The sequence below is a fragment of the Odontesthes bonariensis genome, chromosome 12, assembly GCF_027942865.1.
Source record: "Odontesthes bonariensis isolate fOdoBon6 chromosome 12, fOdoBon6.hap1, whole genome shotgun sequence".
Classification (NCBI taxonomy): Eukaryota; Metazoa; Chordata; class Actinopteri; order Atheriniformes; family Atherinopsidae; genus Odontesthes; species Odontesthes bonariensis.
This window is the reverse complement of record NC_134517.1, coordinates 30,195,131-30,221,890: the sequence shown is the minus strand read 5'-3', so window position 1 is coordinate 30,221,890 and position 26,760 is coordinate 30,195,131. Positions and strand designations below refer to the sequence as shown.

Here is a 26,760-nt window from a genome sequence, read left to right as displayed (position 1 = left end):
CTGGGAACGTTTTCTCACACAGCATCATAGCAGCTGACATACTTCAGTCAATAACTCTAGTGTGTAGGAGACCACGTCATCATGGTCAGTACAGCCACATGGGCCCAGGAATACGTGACACAGTCAACAGCTGCATCCAGAAATGTAACCTGAAACTGTTTTACAGGAGGAGGAAGCCGTACTTTAACGAGTTCTCTGGACACCAGCTCGTCTCAGATGGACAGAAAGACGGTGGACACGTCTTCTGTGGTTAGAGGAGTCAACGTTTCAGCTGCTTTTGGGAAAAACTGACAGTGAATTTATGTGTCAGAGATAAGAAAGACTGTTGCCAGAGGAAGATGTGGCGCGGGGCAGCAGAGTCCATGGCATGGAAGACTTACTAATGTGTGACGGTACCATCGATGCAGAGGCATACAAGGAAATCTTGGAGAAACATTTGCTCCCATCGAGGCGATGTCTTTTCCTGAGAGGTTATTCAACAGGACGATGTCAGCCCCCATTCTGCCCGTTGGCAGTCCACACTTCCTCCATCATAACATTTTCGATCATTGAATTTACCTTTACTTGTGTCTGTTTAATAAAGGCTTGAACAGATGACACATACCAATTATCGATCCTTTTTTTGTAAACTTCCCAACTTCTGATTGAAAAAAAAACAAACACATTCCCTAACGGTTGAGTCCTAAAAGGAGTTTTATCTTTAGAGGTTGGCGTTAAGGCTCCATTTCAGCAAATAAATAGAATAATTATTTCCCGCACTCCATCAGTAATGTAATCCAACCCTGCGATTCAATCCAACCTGTGAGGTAACAGCTCACAGGTGTCGGCATAAAAGTAGCCGCTCAGTTTGTCTGCTGGCTGCAGTGCAGAAAAAGGAAACAGCACCGAACTACAGCCTTAAAGGAGGCCAACCAGCTGTGTTCACATACTGGAAGTTTAATTCCCAGCAAAGGACTGAGGTCGACCCTAAAATGTGTTCCTTGTGAGTCAGCGAATGCTGGGACACCGCCAATATCTCAGACTGCTTTTCTGTATCATCTCTTATTAAAGAGAAGATTAAGATCTTTTATTACTGAAGCAAACTGGGTGAAGGGACAATTACAGCCAATTTGAAAGATAAATTAAAAGATTACCCCACCTGAGATGGAGCCAGGAGATGGAGCAACGCAGCCAGGACTCGGCGTGGGTTACCAGCATAGTGTTTGGGCTTTTAGCCATCGGTACGGACCAGGCTCTGCTCCAAAGAGCTCTTGCTCAAACTGCAAGACTGGAGAAGCCACTGCTCATTCTCCAGTGGAATTTGCACACAGGGCTAGGAGACACCTTAATGCACAGCACAGGTTCTCTAAAAACAAGATGGCTCCACTCAGAGGTGGCATGGGAGGTTTATCCATTACCACCTGCCCAACTTTATAACTGTATGCTTCACACTAATGAATGAGGAGGTTGTTGTCCTGCGCCTTCCTTCGGGTCAGGAATCTGACCGCGATGTTGAGCTTTCACAAGACCTTTCTGGAGTTCCTTTCTGGGGTGCTGGAAGGAGCTACCTGTGGGAACTCTATTCTTCTACATGGAGACTTTAATACTGACGTGAATAAATATGGTGAAACCTGAAGTCTTTGGATTACGATGCTAATCACAGTAAGGCCGTAATAAAACACTATTTAAGATTCACCAAGGCAGCCGAGGCTGTGGCCTTATGATCAGTTTTGTAGTTGCATCTTTAAATCTGAAACTAAATTTAGGGAAAGAGACGCTGAGCTTTCTGCTGCAAACCCTAGTCAACACAGCTGGATCAGGTCGCAGATGCCAGTCCAAACAGCAAGGGATTCTGGGGACTCATGAGTCTGAATGTGCCATCTGCTGCTTCTCCATTGTTGGAGCAAACTGTACAGAACTGCTGCTGAAATGTCACTGATGTCCATTACTGGCAATAACAAAGACGAAGGAGCTTAAAATAAAGCTTAGAACGGGTTCTTAGCCATTAATTTTCAGCACCGAAAGGAACCAGTTCAGCTGGTTTGGGCATCCGTTGAGATGCCAGCTGCCTGGTCCCAAGATGAGAGGTAAAGGTTTTCCTTCGAGAAGCAGATAAGAGGTTTTCAGCCAAAGAGAAGATGAGAAAGTGAGGTGCAGCAGTTGAGCTGATTAAGGATTACGTGACTGCCGTGGCGGAGCATCAGCAGCGGAGCGTCAGCAGCGGAGCATCAGCAGCGGAGCATCAGCAGCGGAGCATCAGCAGCGGAGCATCAGCAGCGGAGCATCAGCAGCGTAGCATCAGCAGCGGAGCATCAGCAGCGGAGCATCAGCACCGTAGCATCAGCAGCGGAGCATCAGCAGCGGAGCATCAGCACCGTAGCATCAGCAGCGGAGCATCAGCAGCGTAGCATCAGCAGCGTAGCATCAGCAGCGTAGCATCAGCAGCGGAGCATCAGCAGCGGAGCATCAGCAGCGGAGCATCAGCAGCGGAGCATCAGCAGCGTAGCATCAGCAGCGGAGCATCAGCAGCGGAGCATCAGCAGCGGAGCATCAGCAGCGGAGCATCAGCAGCAGAGCATCAGCAGCGGAGCATCAGCAGCGTAGCATCAGCAGCGGAGCATCAGCAGCAGAGCATCAGCAGCGTAGCATCAGCACCGTAGCATCAGCAGCGGAGCATCAGCAGCGTAGCGACCTACACAGACTACGGGTGAAATACAGATTTTAATTGCCATACGTCCTTGATGCGAGCACATTTTGACTTTATGTCAACAGAATGTGTAAGGATTAACAGAGGTTCAGCTACAGCACATATGTAATGATATGTTAATTAGCTCACTGTTGCTTATGCTGATTACATTTTTTTGCACATATTTTAATCAGATGAAGTAGTTAATCATATGATGGGATCACTATATATTTGCTTTTCTAAACAGTCTGCAGTTAGGTGAGCTCAATCTGTAGCTGTCAGTGGAAACAATGGAAAGGATTAAAGAAATTTCTTCAACAAGGACAATTCAACTCAGTTTGGCAAAAGATGTTAGTTGTTTCCAGTCAGCTGCGTCTAAAATCTGGAGCAAGAACAAACAAATTGGGAAGGTTGTAAAACGGAAACATACAGGTCGACCGAGGAAGACTTGGACAGGAAACTCAAAGCAGTGCGTCTGAAAATAGAAAAAGTGATGGAAAACAAATGGGCACAAACAGGAGTCAGTGTTTGTGAGCTAACAATAAGAAACCAGTTGAAGAAAAATCCAGGAAAGTAAAACCATGACTAAGAGAGAAAGGTCACGGTGGGATGAAGAGACGCAGTCATGGACTGTGGATGATTGGATCAAAGTGAAGTTCAGAGATGAATCAACAATCTGCTTAAAGACGAATCGTATAAGAAAACAAGCACATTTCTGCAGTGATCAATAATATGGGGTTTAAAATAAACGCACAGGTGGAATTAACAGCTTCTACTTCCTTCCATCAAAGGGAGGTGTGGTGGTGATGCGGTTCACTTTCAGGATGATAATGCATCACAAAGCACAGACTTTTCCTCAGGAAAGACGCGTGAACTCAACGACACGGCCAGCAGCAAACAGTCCGTATCTGAAACTGATTGAAAATCCAATCCAATCCATTTTCTAAACCCGCTTAATCCCACTCAGGGTCGCGAGAGTGCTGGAGCCCATCCCGGCTTTAGAATGGAAGCATAAATAAAAGGTTCATGACAAGGCTCAGTCCCACACAGCTGATCCGTCAACTCCAAAAAACTAAACAGTTGCGTCCAGCTACAACAAAGTATTTCTGTGATCAGCTCGATGTTGAAAATCCTCCAAGTGTGGTGGCTATATCTTTTTTTCCAGGGGTTGTACACTCATCCTGCACCCAGCAGCATTCATTTGGATAAATCACCAAGAGGAATCTAATCATACACATAAACACACAGGACTTTCACATGGCTCAATGTGCAAGATAAAAGCCGGTAAAGTTATAGTTCACACATTTGGGTCAAGTTTAATCAAAGCGACTTCACTCGGTTCAGGAATCAACATAGAGCGTCCTGGACTGTGTCGTTTTGATTGAGTTTGTCAGCAAACTGATTAATTGGTGTCATTGGTGAAAAAGCGCACACATGTGAAAGGCAAAGGAAACACTCACTGTTTCCATCATCTCTGAGAAATATCAAATGCAGATAAAAGAGAGCTCAGAAATGCAGGGAATGAAACGCACATGGGTGTAAACAGATCTCAGAGATTTGGCGTGCCAGTTTCCTTTAAAGTTCAGTAAACCACCAGGAGCGGATGGAAGGCTTCACAGTAACGAAAGAAAGGACTGGAAGAGCAGAAAGGAAGCTGCATAGACTTGAATTAAAGAAAGAAGTCGGTGACTGGCAGCGGACATCTTTAAAGTCACAGCGTGCTTCTTCATGGTGTAACCAGAGCAGATAAAGCAAGAAAATCCATCATTTTGCATGAACATTTCACCATGTTTGTCATATTAAATGGAGCCTGTATTCTGGTATCTGCATTAGAATTTCCTTCGACGCTTACAGAAAGAGGTTAAAGGTTTAGTCTGACTGATTCCCACTCACATGGTCCCTACAAAACCAGGAAACAAAACCCTTCCCCAGCTGAATATACCAGGAGAATGTTAGCCGTTTACATGACAGGTTAACCGCATCGTAAGTTAAGATCAAAAGAGAAGGCGTTTCAGCTTTACACAGTATGTGAAAGGTTTAACAGATACAACTTTAATCATTTAAAAACAAAAACATGATTCATCTGAAGGAATCTTAGGAGACTGGAGGTCAGCTGATGTCGGTCTACGGATGTTTTCAGGTCAAAAATCTTATCGTAATTAACTTTTTTAAATAAATAAACTGTGTGCCGAGTCGGTTGCGCTGCTTCTTACTCGAGCATCGTACTCCAGGACGAACGGAGGGATGTCGATCTGCTCGGGTTTGATGCAGGTGAAGAGCTGCGGCAGGTTGTCCAGGTAGCGCACTTTGTCCTTCAAGCCAGCCACACTGAAGGTGGTGAAGAACCACGTTGAGACCTGGATCGAGCATGGAAATACAAAAAAGAACATTTCACAAGTTTTTATATATAGACACTGATGATTATTTCATGTTACCAAGATTTTAATCCTGAAAAAAAGATCAGAACACAGAAAAGAAAACAGCAGAACTGGATTAACTCTAATGCTGCTTTAATGATCCAATGGAAAGTTTGGCCACAGGAGCAATGAGTACTGTAGCTCTTGTAAACATTCAAGAAAGTGATATAAACCAGAGAGCAGTCAAGGAGCGCATTTCTGCGCCAACAGGAAAATATTTAGAAATGTTTCATTTGCATCTGAATCAGGACGAGCATCTGAACACGTTGCGTAAAAGAAGCAATGCAGATTATTTAATAATGTTTATATGTGGAAGGCTCAAGCTCTGTCCAGGGACAACATTAATCTAATTACAACATGGTCTCATTATAGCCGAATTATTCAAACAAAAATGGTTTTGTTTTGGCCAAATTTTGCAAGACTAATGTGTGCTTGTGTGAGCCAAAGTTTCACAATTATTAAGAGTCACGGCAGGTCATAATCTGTACGAACGGATAAATAAAGACGAGGAACAAGAAGCTCGATTTTATCCATTTACATCTGAGTGAGCTATTGTGTCGTCCATAGAGAGCAACAGAGACAAAATGCACAGCCTAAAATACCATTTTCTAAAACCCTCTGAGATTATAATGATTCATGCATGTAATGGGAACTCCTGGCCTGGATGTTTGTTGTCCGGCGATCGCTGCATGAGCCACAGCCATCAGATGGTAGCTCATAGGTTCGCAGATTGTTTGAAGATGTATATTTCCCAAAAACAATCCAGCAAAGTAGTGTAAAAACGGAAATTCTGAATCACAAGTGATCCAAATACTCCAAAAAAGATTTGGAGAACTATAAAATGATGAACCATCCCTCTGAGTTACAGTAATAATAAAGAAAAAGGCAATAATGGAGGCTTTAGCTGCTACATCGAACAATGTTACGACGATTAAAACATTAAAATCTCGTACTCGTCAACAAACAGGCCTCGATACGTTGATAAGCTCTACAGATAATGCAAATATCAGTACTTTAAAGCATGCCAAGATCAACGAACCTTACCTTTGAGCGAAATGTTGGATGCACAAAGTAGAAGGCCTTCAAATTCTTTTTAAACCTGGAACACATAAAACAGTGGACCTGAGAGAAAGCCCCTCTCAGTTTGGGTTATGACTCACTAATCTTGAAATAAAACAGAAAAAAAAGCAGAATTTAATAAAAAGTAAAAACTGTGGATGAAGTGAAAAAGATTAATCATCTGAAACTGTGTGTGAAGTCATTGTAGCCGTGCTTCCAAAGGCACAGCTTCGCTGTCCCAAAAAACACAACTGGCCTAAAAATGAGCTGCAGGCCGTCCGTCAGCAGGGAAACTTTCACCACATGGACACGCTAAACCATCACAGCCCTCACACGCATGCAGTGTGCACAGGCAGGAGCCATGTAGATGCCATGTACAGTCTAAGAGTAAAAGCCAGGCTTTATCCAGTCTGTATGCAACATAAAAAAGACACCGGCTCGGACTCATCATTCTACGGAGAGGAGTCCAGTCCCCATCCACCTTCAGAGAGCCATGTTCAGTCCAAAAGTGGCAACTAGCCAGCATCACGGACCTGCAAAGGCACGGTCAACCATTCCACATCGGCTCTGTTAATGTTTCTGTAATGATGGGATAATATAAATTTCATTAAAGTGCTTCATTGAACATGAAATTAGGATACGTCCGTGAGTGCACGATGAGTCATCAACATTTAGTTTTTCCAGTAAATCCAGACTTATGCTGTAATGACATTATTAAGAATACCTTTTGTTGGGCCAGAAACTGCTGAACAGATGAAATACCAAAAAAAAACAATCCGTAGCTTTCTGGTGTGTTGTCAACGGTAACTAGAGCCAACCCACTTCGCTCTTCCTCAGGACGCCATGCTCCAATGGAGTATTAAAACCACATCATTGGCAAAAACCAGAGATGCAGTGCTGAGGTCACCAAACCAGTGTGAGGCTGTTCGGCTGGTGTGAGGAAACCAAAGCTTCCCTCTTTTTTGTTTCCTTTCTCCCAAAGATGCTAAAGAGTTCCTCTTACCAATGTGACCGTGAGGCCACAGGGCTCTGAAACACCAGGACAAACACACCCTGAAACCGCCCACACTGCCGTTACAAACTGCTCCTGAAATTAATCAGCACATTTCAGAGGCACAGCAGACTGAATCCGTTCTTAAAATACAAAACCTTTGGCCAACAGACTGAAGAACTTGATGTTCCGGCTGAAAACCTGAAAGGATAAGCAGGAGAACTACCCCACCATCAACCTCAACATTTCCACATTTTGCCAGACAGGTTGGGAAATGTCTTGTGTTCACGTTTGGCTTCAGTCTGCTGGTTAGATCATGTTGAGCTAAACTGCATCTGCAGCCAATCAACAGCTGGATGGGTTGATTGCGCTCGATATGTCGGGCCAGGCTTTCTTTGCCTGTGGAGGTCAACGTGGCCAATTCCCCCTCCTTTATAAGAAGAGAAGTCATAACTGCTTGAAGGATGAAACTGCTTCAAATTAGTCATCCAACTCGAAACGAGAGCAGGGGCATGAATAGACTCAGTTACTCACAGCTCCGTTTGAAAAAGGTGCAACTCTTTAAATTTAGAAAGAGGGTTAGGGTTCCAGAAGCAGCCAAACTTCAGTCCAAGATAAACTACAGGTATGTTGTTGTATTTATACCTCGACTGAGCCAAAGTGCAATGTAAATGTAAAAAATAAATAAAAAAACACAACTTGAGGGCGGTTGGTGGAGTGTTTGTGGGACTTTAAATAACCATGACATTTACATGGACAGGGTTCCTACAGGTTTCTTCAAGTCAAATTTAAGTCTTTTTAAGACCTTTTTAAGACCATTTATAAAAAAAAAAAAAAAAAAACCTATTTCACAGACCTACCGGCAAAGAAAAACTTTTTTTTTTTTTTAATTTGTTCATTTATTTCTCAAACAAATGAAAGTGTGGACTGTGTAAAGCATTGATGAAACATTGCAGCATAGTAGTAGTAAACGCTACAACACCACAGCACAGACACAGAGCCAAACAGAGGTGTGAAAAATCAAAGAAAATTTCATCAGACCACAAAAAAGTTTAACTGACACAGCTAAGTTGTTTTTTAACATTGGTTATGTTAGCTAGCTACTTATTCCATGCTGGGAATATGGGGAGTAGAGAGAACTATAAATAATGAAAATCAACTAAAAAATTTGTCATTTCGTTGAGGCTCTCATCGAACATAAGAACGAACGGTGATTTGTTTACCTTGGACACCAGCTCCTCTTTAATATACACAGCTAAACCAAACTTGGCTATGTACGCCGTTTTGTCGGGACCACAAGTAATTGTGGCAGCGATGTCGGAATCGGGGAACATGCATTTAAACAACTCTGAAATACCCTCGTTTCCATTATATGAATGGTGTTTGGTAATTGTGTTAGGAGTCCACAACACCTCTGCTTTCATGGTTGGTGTGGACCCAAAAGCTGTTCGCAGATCTACTCTAGTTGCGGTGACGGTCGTAACTTGAGGGGCTGGTTAACGTTATCTGCTAGCTCAGATACATTAATAGCTAACTGGCAAGCGTTGGCCGGTTGAAACACCCCGGCGATGGAAGGAGTTTGATCCTTCGCTTCGATATTATTCATTTGCTTGGAGGACTTGGCGTGAGACTCTAAAGCCTTCAAGCCCATGGTGCCAAGCTGAATCCTCTTTTTGCACACTGTGCAAAAAGCCTCGTATACATTATTGTCCACTGGTTTTAACCAGTGACAAAATGATTATTTCTCGCGCCACGCTTCATTACATTTACATTTCCCCATAATCCCAGCAAGAAATGGGAAGCAAGGAAACGCAAACAAATGTTAAAAAACAACATAACGGCGCAAGTTACACTTTCTTGTTTTCTGCTGAGATTTGCCTTGATTTTTCACGCTTCTGCTTGGCTTGTTGCTGTGGTCTGAGTCAGTGCTGTAGCAATGTGATCAGACCCGGGGCGGAGCGGCAGCGTGCTCAATGATTGGTTCCGCCACTCTTCATTTAGGCTACGTTATTTAGGCTTTTCAAAATAATAGTAGCCTAGTTGACAAATGAAACGTTTGAGGAGAATGTGATACGGAGAAGTTACTGCACAAATTTTAAGACCCAGATATCAAAATTCAAGACTTTTTCAAGTCTTTTTAAGATATCATTTCCAAATTCATAAATTCAATGCTTTTAAGACTTTTTAAGACCCCGCGGGAACCCTGATGGAATCAGCATCCCGCCCTCAGTACTGTCATGAATCAGCAAAGTGTACCAACACGGTCACGGTTATTGATAAAGACTGAATGGGCTTTCCCAGTTCCGAGGAAAGGGAGAAGCTTTACGAAGGCGTTTTCATTCTGCTTCAGTGGTGACAGCAGAAACTGGGTGTTTAACTCTTCCTCTTAACCGTTCCAAGTCTCCACTTTGTCTCTAAAACCAGCAGACCGGGTTTGATGGCCTCACTGTGAACTTATCATGTAACACAAAGAGACACCATGAGGAACATTTTCACGACAGACGGCAGCAGACAGCCGAGGAGAACCGGACTGAATGAAGAGTCAGAGAGAGTGGCATGCTGAGAGGTGCAGAATGACTGAGCGGAGTTTCCCACCGACACAGGAAGCTTCGTCGGCTGTGGTTACTAGAAACCAGAAAGAGATAAGAACTAGAGAAGTTGAATGAGGTTATTCAGCCCTGGAGTTTCTATGTTTTTACTTGAGTAGCTTCCAGTTAGAACAGAAGGCGAGAGATGAATACAAAATACTTTCTAAGTGCTGATGCTGCATATTACCCTAAAAGTGAAATAACCTCTGTGACTTGACTCCAGGCATCTGCCAACGTCATGTGGACCACCTAATTCTCAGTTAGATCAAACTGAAAAGATCCCAAAAACATGTGATTATCCCTAAACTGTTTCCTGAAAAATGCACCATATAGTCGGTCAAATCTAAATCTGGAAGAACTGTAAACTCTAATGGATATTTACAAAGAAATGCTTGAGTAATAACCCTCTTTTATTTGCCAATAAAAGCTAGCCCGACATATTTAGAACAAAAAAAAAAAAACTTTAGATGATGAAAAGCATCAAAAAGAAATGTAAAAAAAAAAAAAAAAAATAGAAGTGGCAGAACAGAGTATTTAAATACATCCGTGAGGGAGTTTGTAAAGGTAGAAGAGCACCACAGGTATGACTTTTCATCATGCACAGATGTGGATCGGCTCGGATTGTTGCACGGAGCTGTAAACAATTCCAGCTTTTATTTGGAGGATGTGGCTCCTTTTAAACTGGATCAAAAAAAGTCATCAGTGGTGAACCTCACGGCAGATTACAAACAGAGCGTTGCTGTGTTAGGGTGGTACTAACACAACATCTGAGCATCTAATAACTTAATGCTGTGTGCGTGATGACAAACATCCTCCAGCGTCCCCGCAGCCGTCGCTCAATAAATGACATGCTCCTCAGAGTCATTGTTTTAGGTCCAAGTGACTACTGGACTGCATCTGGACTGGCTTTCATGAAGCAAACCTGACATTTCATTGACAAATTATCATCTACCAGGAAGCTCAAAGACCCTTTCAAAGTTTCGGCACTCTGGAATGTCATCCTACAATGGATTCAGTTCGCTTTATTCTATCAGCAAATGATTCTCCGCAATGATGAAGCTCAAAAAAATGTTTTTTTCGAAGTGAAAAACACATGTCGAACAGGCAAATTCCAGTTCATTGAAAATCAGCCCATTAACACGATGTGTCATGTTGTAGCCACAGCAATCACCATTCAACTAACTTTAAAACAACATCTGTGCATTTCGTTCAGCTGCACTTACATGCTAAATGATCCCCCTAAAAGAGAGTTAGAAGCAGCAGAATGTCCTGAATGTTTTCAAAGACACAGTCCACAGCAACATGGCGTTGGACATATTTAATAGTCAAAAACTCAATCCCGTCCATGTATACTGGAACAAAGACGGCGGTCCGCTTAAATGACCCAGTCAAGCTCTAGCTGTGCATGTGGAGCACTGAGCACTCGGGTTAAGGTTTGTGATTGTTTCAACCACAATGTGGCAGCTTTTTCTGCTGCGTGAAACAAAGAAAACCATCCAAAAGTCCTCTTATAACGTACAAAAGAAGCACTATTTACTTAGTTTACATGCACCAGGATTTGATCAAATCTTCTTGTATCCACCTTATCTGTGGGTCTTGATAGAATCTCGTCTTGCTGGTAGATTCAGTTTGTGAACCATGACCAGAGATTTCAGTTCACAAGCACAACCGATAGAATCAGCTGCAGACTGTGAAACATCTATGAAAATGGGAGATCCTTTTTAAGAAATTAGCAAAACATTCCAAAAAGCTTTGGCAGCATTTGTCTTTAAATAAAAAAAAATAATAAAAAAAAACAAAAACTGGCATTGCGCTGCATAACAAAGGTCTACGACTTATTTTCACAGACAGCGACTTGCCATGTTTTGAGTTTTCCCAGTTTCTACGAACAGTTTAACAGAATCCATTCAGAGCGATTAACTCTTCAAACTTTGAGCCGTTTCATTAAGGGTCAGAAAGTCCCAGAGAAGTCACTCCATGTTCAAGTTTCCAGTTCCAAAAATGGCTGCCAGATTTCCACAAAACAAGCAGAGGTATGGGCAAGATTTCTGGTCACAGGAGGGCCGAGTTAAGACAAAACAAGAGTGCCTGCAGAGACTTTTGTGAAATAACTTCAAAGAAAAGTATGATTGTCAGTTAGTTCTGGCTACCAAAAACCAAAGACGTGCTTGGCAAGCTGATTTTTGTCCGTTCTGCTGCCAACCTCAGATCAACATACAGATCTGGATGAGTTGGTTGTTCTCACTCGTGATACAAAATGGGATCTAACGCCTAAATTGATTGGGCTTGGATTTGCTTTAAAATTTCAGTTCCATATCCAAAAAAAAGTTGGGACGCATCAAATATTGAAAGTGAGACATTATATTGTTTAATAAAAAATACTGTCTGATCTCGAGTTTCCCACGGTGTAGCATCCCCTCTTACAGTCTGAAAACATCTGGGACCAGCTGCTGGACCTTTGATGAATGGCTGATTTAGGAGTCCTGGATGGTCTTTATCGTACTTTGAGCTTTAAAAATGGGCCAAATGTTTTGATGCAGTATGTTTAACCCGTTCCTGAAGAAATATTCCAGGGCTTCCATGAAAAAGACGTCTGGATGGGAGCAGATGTTGCTCTACAACCTATTTATAACTTCCAGCATTGAGGACGCCTTTCCAGATGTGCAGGTTTCCAGTTCCATTGGCACTGATGCACCCCCCATACCATCAGAGATGCAGGCTTTGGAACAGATTACTTAGTGTTGATAACAAGCTGGATGTCCCTCTCCTCTTTATTCCGGAGGATGCAGCGTCCATGATTTTACGAAAACTAATTTTATGTTTTTATTCATCTGACCACGGAACAGTTCCCCCCTTTGTCTCGGTTAATTTTAAATGAGCTTTTTAGAAGTGTTTCTGAGCCTGTGCAGTTATTTCCAGGACAGAATCAGGTCTGTTTTTAATGCAGCGCTGCCTGAAGACGACAGGTTTCTTGAACAAAAATATGTCTCCAGATTCTCTGAATCTTTTCATGTAATCACGTACTGTAGATGATAGAATTTTAAAAGTCTTTATAATTTTACACAGAGGAACATGATTCTGAAATATGTATTATTTTCAGCTTCAGTTTTTTTAAGATTACCAAACCTCTGCCTATCTTTATTTCTGAGAGACTCTGCCTCTCTAAGGTGCTCTTTTTATATCCAATCGTGTTACTGATGTGCTGCCAGTTAACCTAATTATGTTCTTCCAGCTGTTTCCTCCTACATTTACAGCCTTTCGCTGACCTGAATGAAAGAGTTTTAGTAAAACGTCTCACTTTCAACATTTAACATCTTGTCTATTAGAAATAAAATGTTGGTTTATGAGACTTGTTTACATTTTGTGTCCCAACTTTTCAGGAATTTGGGCTGTAAATAGAGTGCACAGATACCACATATATGCATTCACGTGGCAGCTGTTGTCTCAGTGTTAATGAGGACAGTAAAATGTCAGACTGACTTCGTGTCGACGATGTCATAGAGGTTTTTGAGGAAGTCTGAGTCCAGATGGTTGTGCTCTCCGGTCAGTGTGTGGAAGTAAACCATCACATACTCCTTCACGGTGATGGGATCCATCACGTGGATGAAGTACAACAGCGCCTGAACACAGAAACACAAACAAAGTGAGTGTGAATACTCTTCTACAGACCTGAGTGTTTCTGGATTATTCATGTTTGGTGACAGCTGAGGCTGGAGGCTGGTCTGTCAGTCCTTTCCATTCTCCTGAGGGGACCGTTTCTAATGAGGCAAATATGGGACCCAAAGACTAACTGAACACGGTGAACAGTTTCACAACAACATCTGAAAGGATCAGACGGTTAAATGAAACTTTCTTGAAGACAAGGAGAGACGGATGTAAACCAGAAGATGACTGTAGAATTAAAGGTCTTGCTTTTAAATCAACATTTTAGTTTGTATTTTTTGTAGGGCTGGGCAACGTTTAAAATGTTTAATTTAATTAATCACACGATTTCCCTGATTAATCACGATTAATCACATTTGTATGCAAAATCCAAAAAATGAATTCAAAAGTAGTGTATAGCCTTTAGCATTTAGTTTTATTTTAAATGTGCTGCCATATGAATGAAAGTGCCATAACATTTGTTGTGCAAACACACTTTTAACATCAGCATCTTTCTGTAGTTTTTATGTAGAAGCCTCGCTCCACTGTCTGTTTCCTTGAATGACTTGCTGCTATCAGTTGTGTGTTTTGCCTTTAAGTGATATTTTAGACTGGAACTACTACGCTGAGAAGACAATTCAACTTGGCAGTGTTTACAGATGACTTTGGTTCTGTCGACTCCGCCGTCTGGAAGAACTTTAAAATGAAAATGGCCGAATAAAAGTTCCGTACCCTTCTCCATGTTTGGTGGATCCGCCAATTACTTTCTTTTCTGGTTCCACAGCAGACAGCAACAGACTTTTACAAAATAAAAGCCTGTGAGCAACAGACTTTTACAATAATAAAATAAATAATAAAACAGGGGTGGTTTGTGGCGTAGTGGGTTGAGCAGGCGCCCCATGTAGAGGCTATAGTCCTCGCTGCAGCTGGCCCCGGTTCGAGTCCAGCATCAGACGGCCCTGTGCTGCGTGTCGTTCCCCCTCTCTCTGACCCCTGCTTCCTGTCTCTCTGAACTTTCCTATCCATTAAAAGGCACAAAAGCCCCAAAAAATAATAAGAAAAAAAACAAAAACCTGCGCGATGAAATATGTGTCGGCATTAAATAATTAACACGATAATAACGAGTTAACTCGCCCAGCCCTAATCTTTTGTTAGATGATGACACAGCAGGAAGTTAAATAGGTCCACAGTATTTGTGCGACAGGCACTGAAACAGGGAGCATTTGTATTCAGTTTCTGTGCACGTTTGCACACAATCGACAAAAGAACAAGCAACCAAACGCAGATGCTGAAAATATACAAATCACAACAGACATTGTAGATCATTGTTTAGAAATATTGTTTTTCTTTTTCGTTACCTTTTCCAGATCAATGAGCGTCACTGGCATGTTTCGTCCAACAATGACCATCACTGTCCTGCCACACATATCCACACCTGGGCACACATTAAAGGTTAAAAACTCAATCAGTTTGTCCTCATGGAAACACAAAGTTACTCACTTAGTGAGCTCAGAGCTGGGTAATTTGGTGACTGAGGCCTCCAAACATTCACAGGTTTTACTCGGATGGTTAAGCTTTTAATGCCACCTGGTCTTCACTGGATATATTGTTGATGGAGTTCAAGCTGCAAATCTCTGATGCAGCTTTTAACATTTCTCTGGAAGATTTGGACAGTTTCTGATAGACAGACAGAGTTTGTTCCGACTGTATAAACCAAATAATATGAATATGATCTGAATTAAGTATTGTAAATACAATCAGAAGAACAATAAAATAATGAAAATAAACCACCAATGGAAGCGAAGTTGTAATACAGCTAAATTTGTTTATTTCTAATTTATTAAGTGATTAATAGAGAAATAAACACATAAAAATAACAAAAGGAACAAACAAAAAGACGCAGGATAAGACAGAGAAGAAGAGTCTCTGTTCACCGTAGGTCAGATTTTCACTCTTAAAGCTCGTTATTATCTCGTTGAAGTCGCACTGAGGCTTTGTTTTCAGAGAAGCTTTAAAGTTTGAAGCCCAGCCTCCATGTTGAGCTGCTCCTCCTTCGAGATCTTAATCTGTCTTTAAAACTGGTGACAAACCTTCTTTGGAAAGAGTTTTAAAAATGATCCAGATTACGAGAAACAAACAAATCTCTAAATCTTTTGCACGTATAACAAAAGGAAATCCTTTTCTCTTAACGAACCTGATGCCCTGCTATGTGGGTTTCATTTACAACAACAACTTGAGGAGGAAGCTTTTTAGAGAGCCTTTTTCCCCATAAGCAACTTATTTTAACTGTGTTTACATTTTATATTCAATATAACCGGAAAAAGTCTGGATGCCCCCATTTGACATCAATTCAGGCATCTGGCCATAATTAAAAAAAAAAAAAAAAAAAAAAACACTTCAAAATTACATGTAAGTCTCCTTCATCCACAATCTTTATCAGCAGAATTAGATCACAATGGTGACACCGCCCCCTGCTGGTAAAGACAACCAATTGCACTTTACAGATGAGAAACAATGCAAAGATGCAGTAAAATTTAGACCATTGAGGGTGAAATATAGGCGACTTCTGGGACTGGCGAACATCCAGGAGGCCAGGAAATACTTTGTAATTAACTCACTTTTTTATATTCGTAAAGATCCATTAAAGGATCTGAAGGTTATTCATGATCTTAATCATTCTGCTTTTTTAAAATCATGTGAATGAGGTGCTGGGAAAACAGATGACTGTACTCCACCAGCACTGGTTTCAGTGATGTGAAACAGAGACTTTTAACCAGATGAAAGGTCACTCACCGCCCACACAAGCAGCCTTACAAGGTCATAATGTAGAAGTTGTCTCTCCTCCTGTCTATCACACACAAACACTCACCAGTCTGATATAAGGCTTTCAACGCAGCGATGTCTGACAGATCTTCTGCTCTCGCTCGACACAGCCAGCGACCGTAGCTGCAGGTTTAAAACACCAAAACATAGTTAGACTTTAAAGCTCCATTATGTGGTTACGCAGCTGAACATATGCCACAGCCACAGAATGGACAAACATTTGAAAATTATATTGCCTCTGTTGAGATTTTGTTGCATCTGGTAAAGCTTTATTTGTGAGTTAATGATTGATGTGCGAGAGCTCTAAATAATCTCTGCTGTGGCTTGAAAGAACACACAGCTCAGCACACAGTAGATCATTTGGTCAGTTGTAAATAAAACTCTGGACGCACATCTGCAATGCTTTTTGAGGCCTTCTAAGATTCAAGATTCAAAGGTTTATTGTCATATGTGCCGTTAGAAACGTGTTTCCCTGTACAATGAAATTCTTTGCTTTGTTGCCCGCACTGGATGTCCAAATATATAATAATAAAAGATAAGATAAAGATATGATAAGCATGCAACAACAACATTATAACAGGAAAAAAAAAATTCTTAAATAAAATAGAAATATAGAAATAAAAATATAGAAATCTAGCCTGTGTATATATATAGTTTTAATTTTATACTCCTGTTTCGGTACTCTTAAAAAAAAACGTTTTCCTTTTATCGGTTAGAACGATTAGAGCAACCATAAACCACACAAAACAGGCATTTTTTTCAGAATGCAGATCATCACTTCCTGCCCTCCATCTGAATTTCCCGCTCTCGCGATGCAGCAATGTGACGTCACGTGAAAGCAACCTATTGTTGATGTAATGGCAGCTAAAGGTAAAAGTTTGATGTTGTTAACTGGCTGATGTGGGACCATTTTTTGAGGGGGGGGGTGATCTAATCTATACCAATGCATATATCATATGCAGGGCTCATACTCCGTTTCCACAACATAAAGTCAGAAATTTGCAATTTTGCAGACAGTTTATTTACTTTAGTTCAGGCATTGATGCAGCCACCTGCTCCACAGCAGTCTCACACATGGGACCATCAGCGCATCACTGAGGTTCCAGAGCTGCACACCTACTCAGAAAAATGAAGTTTCAGGTGCAGCTATGGTCAGTGGAGACTCTGTGGACTGAACTTCTGCAGAGGCGAGGTCAAATCGATTTGACACTGGGTAATACAAAAGGGTATCCTACCCTAAATACCCTGAACCCGGGACCTCAATGGAAATGTAGCCGAGGACAGAAGAAATCTTTTAGCGCGTGGAAAAGTCGTTTAAGTTCTGGGTGCCGTTGATGACGGCGTCCTTAAAGCCAAGTGGTTTGAGTAAAGGTAGAAATGTCTGATACATTACACATTTTACAGAAGGCGGCAGTTATTCTAAGGTTTGGTTGGACTCTTACTTCCTCTGGTGTTGTTTCTGTATGGCTGCCTCTGACATCTGGCCCTGTAAGATCAACTTCCGCTGTTTGTCCACGTCGCCCTCCATCCGGGCGAAGGCGTGATTCCCCACCTGACCCAGATCCAGTTCCAGGCTCTCTTCACAATCATCTAAAGGAACAAATAGACGGCGCAGAATGACGCACGCTCCATTTACTTGATTAGCCTGTATGGGTTCAGGAGTTCCTGTAAAGTTAAGATGTTTTACAACAAATACTCTACAGCTTTGCAACCTGCTCAGACACAGCAGTAGGAGTAAAGGCCGATAAACTCAATCAGCAGTATCCAGGCTCGGCTTTAGTTCTGTTTTTGTGTTTGTTTCTCTGTGAACATGTGCACCGCACACGTTTCATCAACACGCGAGTGGCCACATGTTTCTGTCAGTGTGTATATACACCTCAGCGTGTTGTTATTGGCTTTCATTTGAAAGCAGCCTGCTTGCTTTGAATCAACACTCTGAAGCATCAAGCCAACAGGCATCACACTTTAGGTCAGTGGAGGAAACAGGCTCCACATAGAAACCGTAAACACTCCCTGACACACAGCCTGGTGTTATTTTCACAGTTCAGTTCACCAAAGCCTGGCATTTACAGTGCAAACTGAGGTGAACTGGGTTCATACAAAGTACAGTTTACATGGAGTGTTTAAGGCCTGAAAGAGAGTTTGAGATGCTCCATTAATGTTCTTCTGGGCTTTTCTCAGATACTTAATAACTACATAATAAACTTCAAGGTTTCAAGTCTAGATGGAAGAAAAAGCTCCAAGAAAGGCTTTGATGTGCTATATCTGGAATTTCTTGAGTTTCGGGAACCTCACGAGACAGATCTGTCTGAACGTGGCGCCAACATATTGACCATTAAATCCGTTTATGAGCGTAAAAGTGGCCAAAGCGTTAAACAGCCCTGGTTTAAGTACTCCTTTAAACATTTTACAGGTTGTTAATTCATTATCTGTCAGCCTTGATCTCCTTCTGTGTAAATTAAGTATCGTGTTCACACTTCTGTGAATATATAAAGTGTAATATTTACAGCCTCAGAGGAGGAGGAGGAGGTGGTCGGGTGTAAATGGTGCAGTTATTCTGTTTACCCTGGTAAAACAGAGCATTGATGGACAGGCCACACCACCACCGGTAATGAGGGTGTTGCAGTGGACCGCTGAGGTGGATTTCTCTTACCATCCTATCATATGTTTCAACCATTACATGAGATCCTGAGCTCTGGGTGTGGTTCCAGACACAAGTTTAACTATTTAAAGCCAAAACAGGGTTTGCAACAGGTGCAAAGTAATGGTAAATCTGGGCTTCAGTGTTTAATTTAATCACCTGACTCCATGTCTATATACCATTTAACGTCCAGTCATACTCCACCAGTGTTGGTGTAAATAACCAATATTACTTTCACATAGAGTTTTGGCTTTCATCAATAATGAAAACAAGACCAAATTCAACCAAAGTTCAGGGTCAGTGTGATCTGCTGCTTTCGTTTAAACCTTTTATGAACATTACAGCGCTTCGCTGATGCTCACCGAATTCATTTGAATTGAAGTGGAAAATATCTGGAGTGAAGTGGACTGCATTCAGCTGGCCTAGAACATAACTCGTTTATTTTCTTTGTAAGTGAACTGGCATGAGTAAAATGAATCAAAACTAAATGGAAGATAAAAAAAAAGAAAGGATTAAACGATCATGCTGCATTTCTTTCATGCTGCAGTGGGCTTTCACTCATCTAAAAAGCTAAAACTCACCCTCTGCCAGGCTTCTTTCAACCACATCAACCCCTAAAAAACCCCAAAAACACTTAAGTTTCAAGAGGTCAGGTTTAGGAATAATCCATATAATAAATGCATGTTTTTATAAGTTATAGTCTAATATGGTTAAATGATCAAACTAAAATTACTGCCCAAAATAACCGAGCAGCGCTTATTCCTCCTCCGAGTCTGCTGAAACAGACCACAAAAACTTTCACACTACTTTCCCCAAACAGCCGAATGAACAACGAACCCAACAAATCCCTCATGCTCTTAAATGAGCAGCAGATGATGCCGAGTGCAAGACAACTCAAACAGTACAATTAAGAGTTTAAGCATAAGAATAACAATATCCTTCTCTTCTGTACCATTCCAAGCTTTTAATGAATGTAGATGAAATATTCTTCAAATGACTCAATATAACAAATAAATACCACAGAAAACACCGAAGCAGACATCTGTGTCGTCTCTACTTAAACATGCTGCATGACTCATTATTAGGGAATATAAACCCATTAAAGTCATTCTTTGTCCTGCAGTGGATTAAAACCACAACTATCTAATGTAAAAAATCCTGGATTAAAGCAGAAACTCTTTGTAAGATGTAGATCAGACTCCTGGAAAACCTGAAGTCTTCCAGGAGGCCACGAAGCAACGAATGATACGCATGAGTAGGTGAGTGTGAAGGTAATCGTGTGGTTTACAAGATTCACACAGTCAGGTGTCAGCTCCACTGACCCAGATAAATTAGCATCCTCACTGACCACCGGAGCTGAAACATTGTCCTCGTGAATATTTCATTCTTGCCCAGACCTTCATCGTTGTGCTACATCTGATGTTGTGGTCGGCAGCTTATAGGCGACAGCGAATGGGAAACAGTCACCTGCATGTGTGGTTATAAACGTGCCTTTATGGTCAGTCAAACGGTTGGCTGACTGGCGGGTAGTAAGCCACATATTTGACTAAATAACTGCCCGACTAAAACTCTACCCACAGAGAAAGAGACCATTCTGACCTATTGACAGCTGGTCTTATGTCTTTATTGAAATGTTCAGGTAATTCTGCCTTAATAAAGGTTTTTAGAATGCCAAAAATAACCTGGAGACATTGAGAGATGTCGACAGAAATGGAGATGAACCCAACTTCAAATTGTGCATGCGAACGCTTATTTTTCTGACTTTTAAAGCCAAAGAACTCATTTGATCTTGAACACCATTAACCACCTGAAAAAGCATCACGTCGTCTCCTATAAATAAATCGCGGGCGAGAAAGTGACGTTCATTTCTAATACAGGCAAACTAAAAAGAATCGAGTACCTTCCAGGACGCCTGGTTTCTCAGTGATGCGGATCTGTCTCTCTGGGACAACGGGTTCACCCTCAGAGTTGCCAACGTCAGCTGGGATGAGAGGCAGGCAGGCCTTCTCCTCTCCCTCAGAGCGAGGGTAGTACAGAGGAAGCAGCTTTTTGTACACAGGCTGAAAGAATACACACACATGCGCACATCAGTATACTGTATGTATATACCGAGTACACAGGCAGGCTAAACTGCAGGCACATGTGGAATAAGGCTTCTTGACTTCAAAAATAGCCTTAAACAAGACGTCAAAAGAGTCAGAAGGCTTTCATCAAATGACTTGCTTTAGTAAAACTGCTAAATCAGATAATCCAGAGTATTTATAACTTCTTCCAGATTTCTTTTGAAATCACTGAACTGCTATTTCTGTCACTTTTTACGTGCACAAACGAATGCCTTGAAATAAATACAGTGTTTGGCTGACGTGTGTTCGCTTTGAACATTGCGACATCCTTTTAATGCTGGTAAAATCAAACAGGAATATGAGAGTTAAACATAGTTTCTTTAGATTTTGAGCAGCAGCTATCAGACATCAACATGGCTGAAGAATACAGAAGCTCGTTCAGAGGACGTCGGTAAGCTACAGCTCAAATACTCACTGAGTAATGATCAATTCTCTTCCACATCATTGTTATCTGTGCAGAATTAAACAAACCTCTTCTGTGTCTGACACTGCAAACACCACCGTCTCAACGCTGTTTCTATGATTCTCCAGGAACCTGCGCACCGTCCCTGTAAAAACATCACCGCCGTTACCTCACATATGAAGACACGACACGGATTAGCAAATAAAATTATAAATCATGCAATGCAAAACAAGCCAAAAATGCACCAGAATACCTTCTTTTTCTGTGATTTAACAAAAGAAAAAGACTAAAAGTAGAAAACAGCTTTTGTAATCTGTAGATCGGACTCCGGAGAACACAAAGTCTTCCAGGATGTTAAATCAAACAAAGGTTTTCATAGTAATCATAATGTATGTTATACTGCGGTGATACTGACACATTTTGTCACCAGTACCTGTATAAACACTTTGGAGACTGGCATAAATATTTAACACGTATGCATCTTTGAGGAAATATTTGTTACACTAACAAATGCAGTCTGGTGTAGCAGACCTGCAGTAAATTCTACATCCATATAAGGCTCACGTGGACGACAAGTCTGAGGGACAGAAGCAGCCCGAGACAAACGCCATCATCATCTCATCTCACACAAGTAGCTCCTGCCATTGAAAGGTTTGTAAGGTTGGAGGCTGTAATGGCAGAAGCAGACTTTGGATGAATGCTTAAAAAAAAAAAAAAGCAGCAAGTCCGATATGACGAGAGATCATCAGTGTTCAAGGAGCCCAACATCACACGGACAAGTGCTGCAAACTTGTTGCAGGAGTACGACCCCGAGCAACAAATGACCAATCCTGGAGGATGTTCTTTCATTGTAAAAGAATAAAGAAGATGCACAACAATCCTCTGATAGGATCTTTGAGGCTTCATGAATACAAACTAATATTCTTTAGAAATATAACTTTCTTGTACAGCAGTTAACAGTCATTCCTGAAGAAAAGTTTGAACTCTCTTTGGTCTATGGCTACATGCATTATCACCCTGAGAAACGACCTCAGCATCATCAAACCTTCAAAAAAAAGTGTCCATCTGTGCATGTACTGAGGTAAGGACAGCCATCTCTCCTGGTCCTTTACCTCAGTGTTTCCCAACCGGGGGTAGCGCACGGGGAGCTTTTTTTATTTTTTATTTATTTATTTATTTATTGAGGTGTCACACTTTTATGAAGGACTGTTTATGAAGGAGACTCCAGTTTTGTGATGAATGTTACATGAGTTAGGCCTGTTAATGTATTCTTAAAAAGAGAGAGAACTGAGTTATGTTCATGTATTCTTAAAAAAAAAAAAAAAGAGAAATGTTACTTGTTTAAGTTAGATAACAAAAGAAGATTATTTTGATTTAGTATTTATACTATTTTGGTTAATTATTTATATTTCAAGAAAATGTTTTTTATTCTTATGTTGAATTCAACTGAGGTTAAAAAAAGAGAGAGAGAAAGCCTGAGAATTTTATGTTCAAGTTAAGGATATTAAATAAAATGATTTTCATGTAATAACCACTGTGTTGCTCTACTTTTGGAGAATCATCGCACGTGTTGTATGTGTGAGGGGGTACTCAGGCCAAAAAAGGTTGGGAAACACTGCTTTGCCTGACATCAGCCCAGTATTAATAATCAGTGTAGAAATGTGTGTTGTCTTCACACATTCATCTTTAGGTCCGATGCAGATGGATGAGTCATCACTGAATATCTCTTTCATCCAATCGTCCGTGCTTCTCTTCAGCCCACCGTAACCGTGTTTCCTTCTGCTTTAATTCTTCCCGGCTGCCTCGCCCATCCTGCGTTTGTTTGTGCACGTCCTCAGAAATGACCGGCAGGGGCAGTGTGGGGGCCAAATCTGACCGGATGTCGGGTCACGGGTGCGGCAGCGGTAAAAATGGCAGGAAGATTTGAAGACAAGCTAGTAAAGGAGGTCTGCAATTATCCGAATCTTTAGGTTGCGTCTGCCACAGAAACAGTGACAAATATGCCATTTTGGAAACATCCGTTCAGGGCTGGGAGTCCTCCGGTGACAGGAGCCGTACACAGGTAAGTCTGGGAATAATTTCACCCACCATGTAGAAGAGATTAAAAAGCAAGAACATTCCTGACCCCTAAGTTCACTTACAAACACCAACTCCTGTTTCTGCTCTTTTTTTGTTGGAAATGTTCTATTTTCATGCATGTTGCTTTGAGTTTTCTGTTCTGACGCCTCGACTGACCGCTATGTTCCCCTTTTACAAACCTCCCGATTTCGTTTGCGCTCGCTCCTAATTTTAGACCCAACAAGAACAACTGTTTGAGACTGTTTGTGTGAAAAAATAAAGTGACAAGGCTGTAAGCTGTGTGAGCCTGTCGGTCGCTCATAAAAAGCTGCTTGTGATGGAGTCTCTGTCTTACTGAAAGCGATGTGTGTAGCGTCCTCCAGTGGATAACCTCTCTTGGTTGTGCTCACCACACAGAGGCCAACAGATGTCATCGACTGCTCTCTGTGGAGACGAGCACAAAAATGTCTCAGATACTGTGAACAACATTCAAACTACACGCTGATTAGATGTTACTCAAAAGCACAAACTTGTGCCACTTAAATCCAGACACATCTTTATATCCATTTTATATATAAAACTGGAAGACGGGTATCAGCTGTGCATTTTTTACCCACGAATGCCTTTTACGGTGTAACAACTTTAAAGACTTTATACTTCAAGATACCAAAACAGCTGCGGCTTTGATTAATACCGCCGACTCTTTTAGGGAAGAACTGGAAAGCTCTGATTAGCTTTCATCAAAATATTGTTTATCAAACAAAGTCATATCTCAGAGGACAGAAAAGAACAAAACAAACAAAAGGAATTCACATCCCTCATCAAACATGCCGCTTTTCCAGATTAGAGCACAGACGGTGTTTGATTACATTCCTGCCGGCAGCCGTCAGAGGGACTGAAGGACTGCTTGAACTGGTTCTTACACAGCCAGCTGCATGATGTTCCTGTAGCAGCTGTACAGCGAGCTCTCCGCCGCCGTCCTGTACTTGGTTTTGTACTTTGGTCCCACTGTGTGGATGATGTACCTCGCAGCCAGGTTGAAGCCTTCGGTCAGCTTCGCCTCTCCCGTCCGACATCCTGCGCACATTTTACAGACCACATGGTATTCAGAAGACTAAAAATGTCGATATCTTCCATTTTAAGTGGCAAACTTGTGATATTTGCCTTAAAGAACCTCCAGTTTATCATCATCTTTTCAGTGAATGAACATTTCCCAATTACTCCAAAAGCTACAAATTTCTGTGGGCAGCTGCACAGCCTTCCTAAAATGATGGCATATATCAGAGTGGAAGTGAGGTCCTCTCATTAAACTGTTTTTATCTATAAAAAAGAAATCAAAGAACAGGATGAAGCATCATTCTTTGGGGTTTTTTTTGTGTCCATCTTCGCCCTCTGCTGTCAGATTTGCACCCGAAGCAGAAAAAGTTCCCGTTAAGTCCCAGTTCATCTCTGTAACGCATCCTTTGGTCTCTACCTTTGAGTTTGAGCAGATCGTCCCGCAGCTCGGGCCCGGCCAGATGATGGACGCTGTCAGACACCGAGTTCTTGTCACTCAGCGACTCGTTGCTGGTGTTCACGATGGCCGTGCAGTTCAGCAGAGCAACGTCACCGTTGCTGTTGCAGAGAGAATAAAGAATCAGGTCAATTCATCTGACTGGAAACAACATAAACAAGTGACGAAAGACTGTTGAACACCGTGTTAGACATCCGGATGTAAAGATGACCTTCCTGTGTCTGAAATTTTCTGTTTATTATCAGAAAACAAAGGCTATGACCCTGTGACTAAATACTAATCCCATCCAATCGCTGAACACTTTCTTCTTTAGCACACAGGTGTGCTTTGAGGGAGTAGAGTCCTTCTATGTCACTCGAACTCTTAGCCCCTTTCAGCACCTTTCACTGCAGCCGCTGACACACGAAATCACTTGAATTTACCTTTAAAACTGAGTTTTTTCTGTCCCTAACCAGGTAACTACCACACTTACTCTTCTCCATCTGTAGCTCATCAGAGAGTTATAAAAAAGGTAGTAAATATCAGAATGATTAGGAACGGCATGATAGTGGCTAAATGAGAGCACCTGTATTTTAGGAAAACATAAAACACAAGTTTTGCACTCTTTAGTCACCAAAACAAACACACTGGTGGAAAAATTTGCTATGAACAAAAGAATCTGACATGGGTATGAATAGTTTTGGCTTAATAAATCAAATCGAATTTATTTGTATAGCCCATTTCATGTACAAACAATTCAAAGTGCTTTACATAAAATAAAAGCATTGCAGCAGGGAGTGGAAGAAGCATTAAAAACACATTAAAGAATATAAGAGAAACAAATAAAATAATTTAAATGAATTTAAAAACAAGCAACAGTCCAGATAAATGAAAAGATATCGTGCAGATTTCATGCATAGACACGTGAGAAAATAAATGTTTTTAACCTGGATTTAAAAATGTCTACATTTGGTGAAAGTTTAATCCCCACTACTATAATCTCCATACTATAATAAACATATAAACCCTCGGATGTAAGCGGATGTGCCATTTTGTTTGGCTTTTTTTGGTTCCAGCAGCGTATTTACAGCAGCATATCTCCACTTTTCTGCACAACTTCACCATCACAGTGATCGTATGACCCTCAGGAATATTAAAGACATTCCTTTGCTCTGCAGCCCCTTCAGGGCTTGTTTGGAAAGAGCACTTCGGCTTGTGTTGAAAGCATTAAGTCACAAGGGAAGTTCAGTCACCAGGAGCTTTAAGGAGGAAGTTTTCTGCTCTATTATACAAACTCTCCACAGATTGACATAAGACGGAACGCAATCAAAAGCCAGCCAGGCTGTCAGAATACAAGTCTTCCTGGAAAACACATCTCGGATTTCCTGTTCTGTCGTGTCTCATGTTTTACAGCACAAATCAGAATATTCCTTTGAAGCAAAATGTCAAGTTGTCATTTAGTCCCAACTGAACAACAAGATGATTCACTGCGTCGGTCTCATGTTTTAAATGGGAGGTCAACACGTGTGTGTCAGAAGTGTAGCAGCAGCGAGCTGCATCACTGCCAACCCCGCAGGGAAGGAGGGACTGAAAAAGGTCGGAAATACAGCAAATAAGGATAAAACACAAACAGGAAGAAGACACAAAAAGCCATCTTATCGCTACCTGAAGCAAAAACACACAAAACAACTGATGAAAACAACACTGAATATAAATAAATGATCGGTTTGGAGGAAACAAAGTGTCGTAAAAAAATATCCAATCATTTAAAAGGTTAGAATCACTGGAGGCTGCAACACAACAGTTACTTTCAGATAAAGGTTATTAAATCATTCATCAACTGAGGAAAAACACTCAT

At 41.3% G+C, this 26,760-nt stretch overlaps 1 protein-coding gene across 1 annotated transcript in view; it reads right to left on the bottom strand.

The window, feature by feature from the left end:
* The window catches only part of gdap2 (ganglioside induced differentiation associated protein 2), a 37,839-nt gene that overhangs the window by 4,996 nt on the left and 6,083 nt on the right, over positions 1-26,760 (bottom strand). The window contains exons 3-13 of the mRNA XM_075480082.1: positions 24,885-25,024; positions 24,334-24,487; positions 23,766-23,854; positions 21,421-21,497; positions 20,727-20,886; positions 17,628-17,775; positions 16,232-16,308; positions 14,721-14,797; positions 13,201-13,340; positions 6,127-6,181; positions 4,879-5,022 (exon numbers count right to left, since the gene is read on the bottom strand). Coding sequence (XP_075336197.1) covers positions 4,879-5,022; positions 6,127-6,181; positions 13,201-13,340; positions 14,721-14,797; positions 16,232-16,308; positions 17,628-17,775; positions 20,727-20,886; positions 21,421-21,497; positions 23,766-23,854; positions 24,334-24,487; positions 24,885-25,024 — 1,261 coding nt within the window. The remainder of the gene's footprint in view (positions 1-4,878; positions 5,023-6,126; positions 6,182-13,200; positions 13,341-14,720; positions 14,798-16,231; positions 16,309-17,627; positions 17,776-20,726; positions 20,887-21,420; positions 21,498-23,765; positions 23,855-24,333; positions 24,488-24,884; positions 25,025-26,760) is intronic.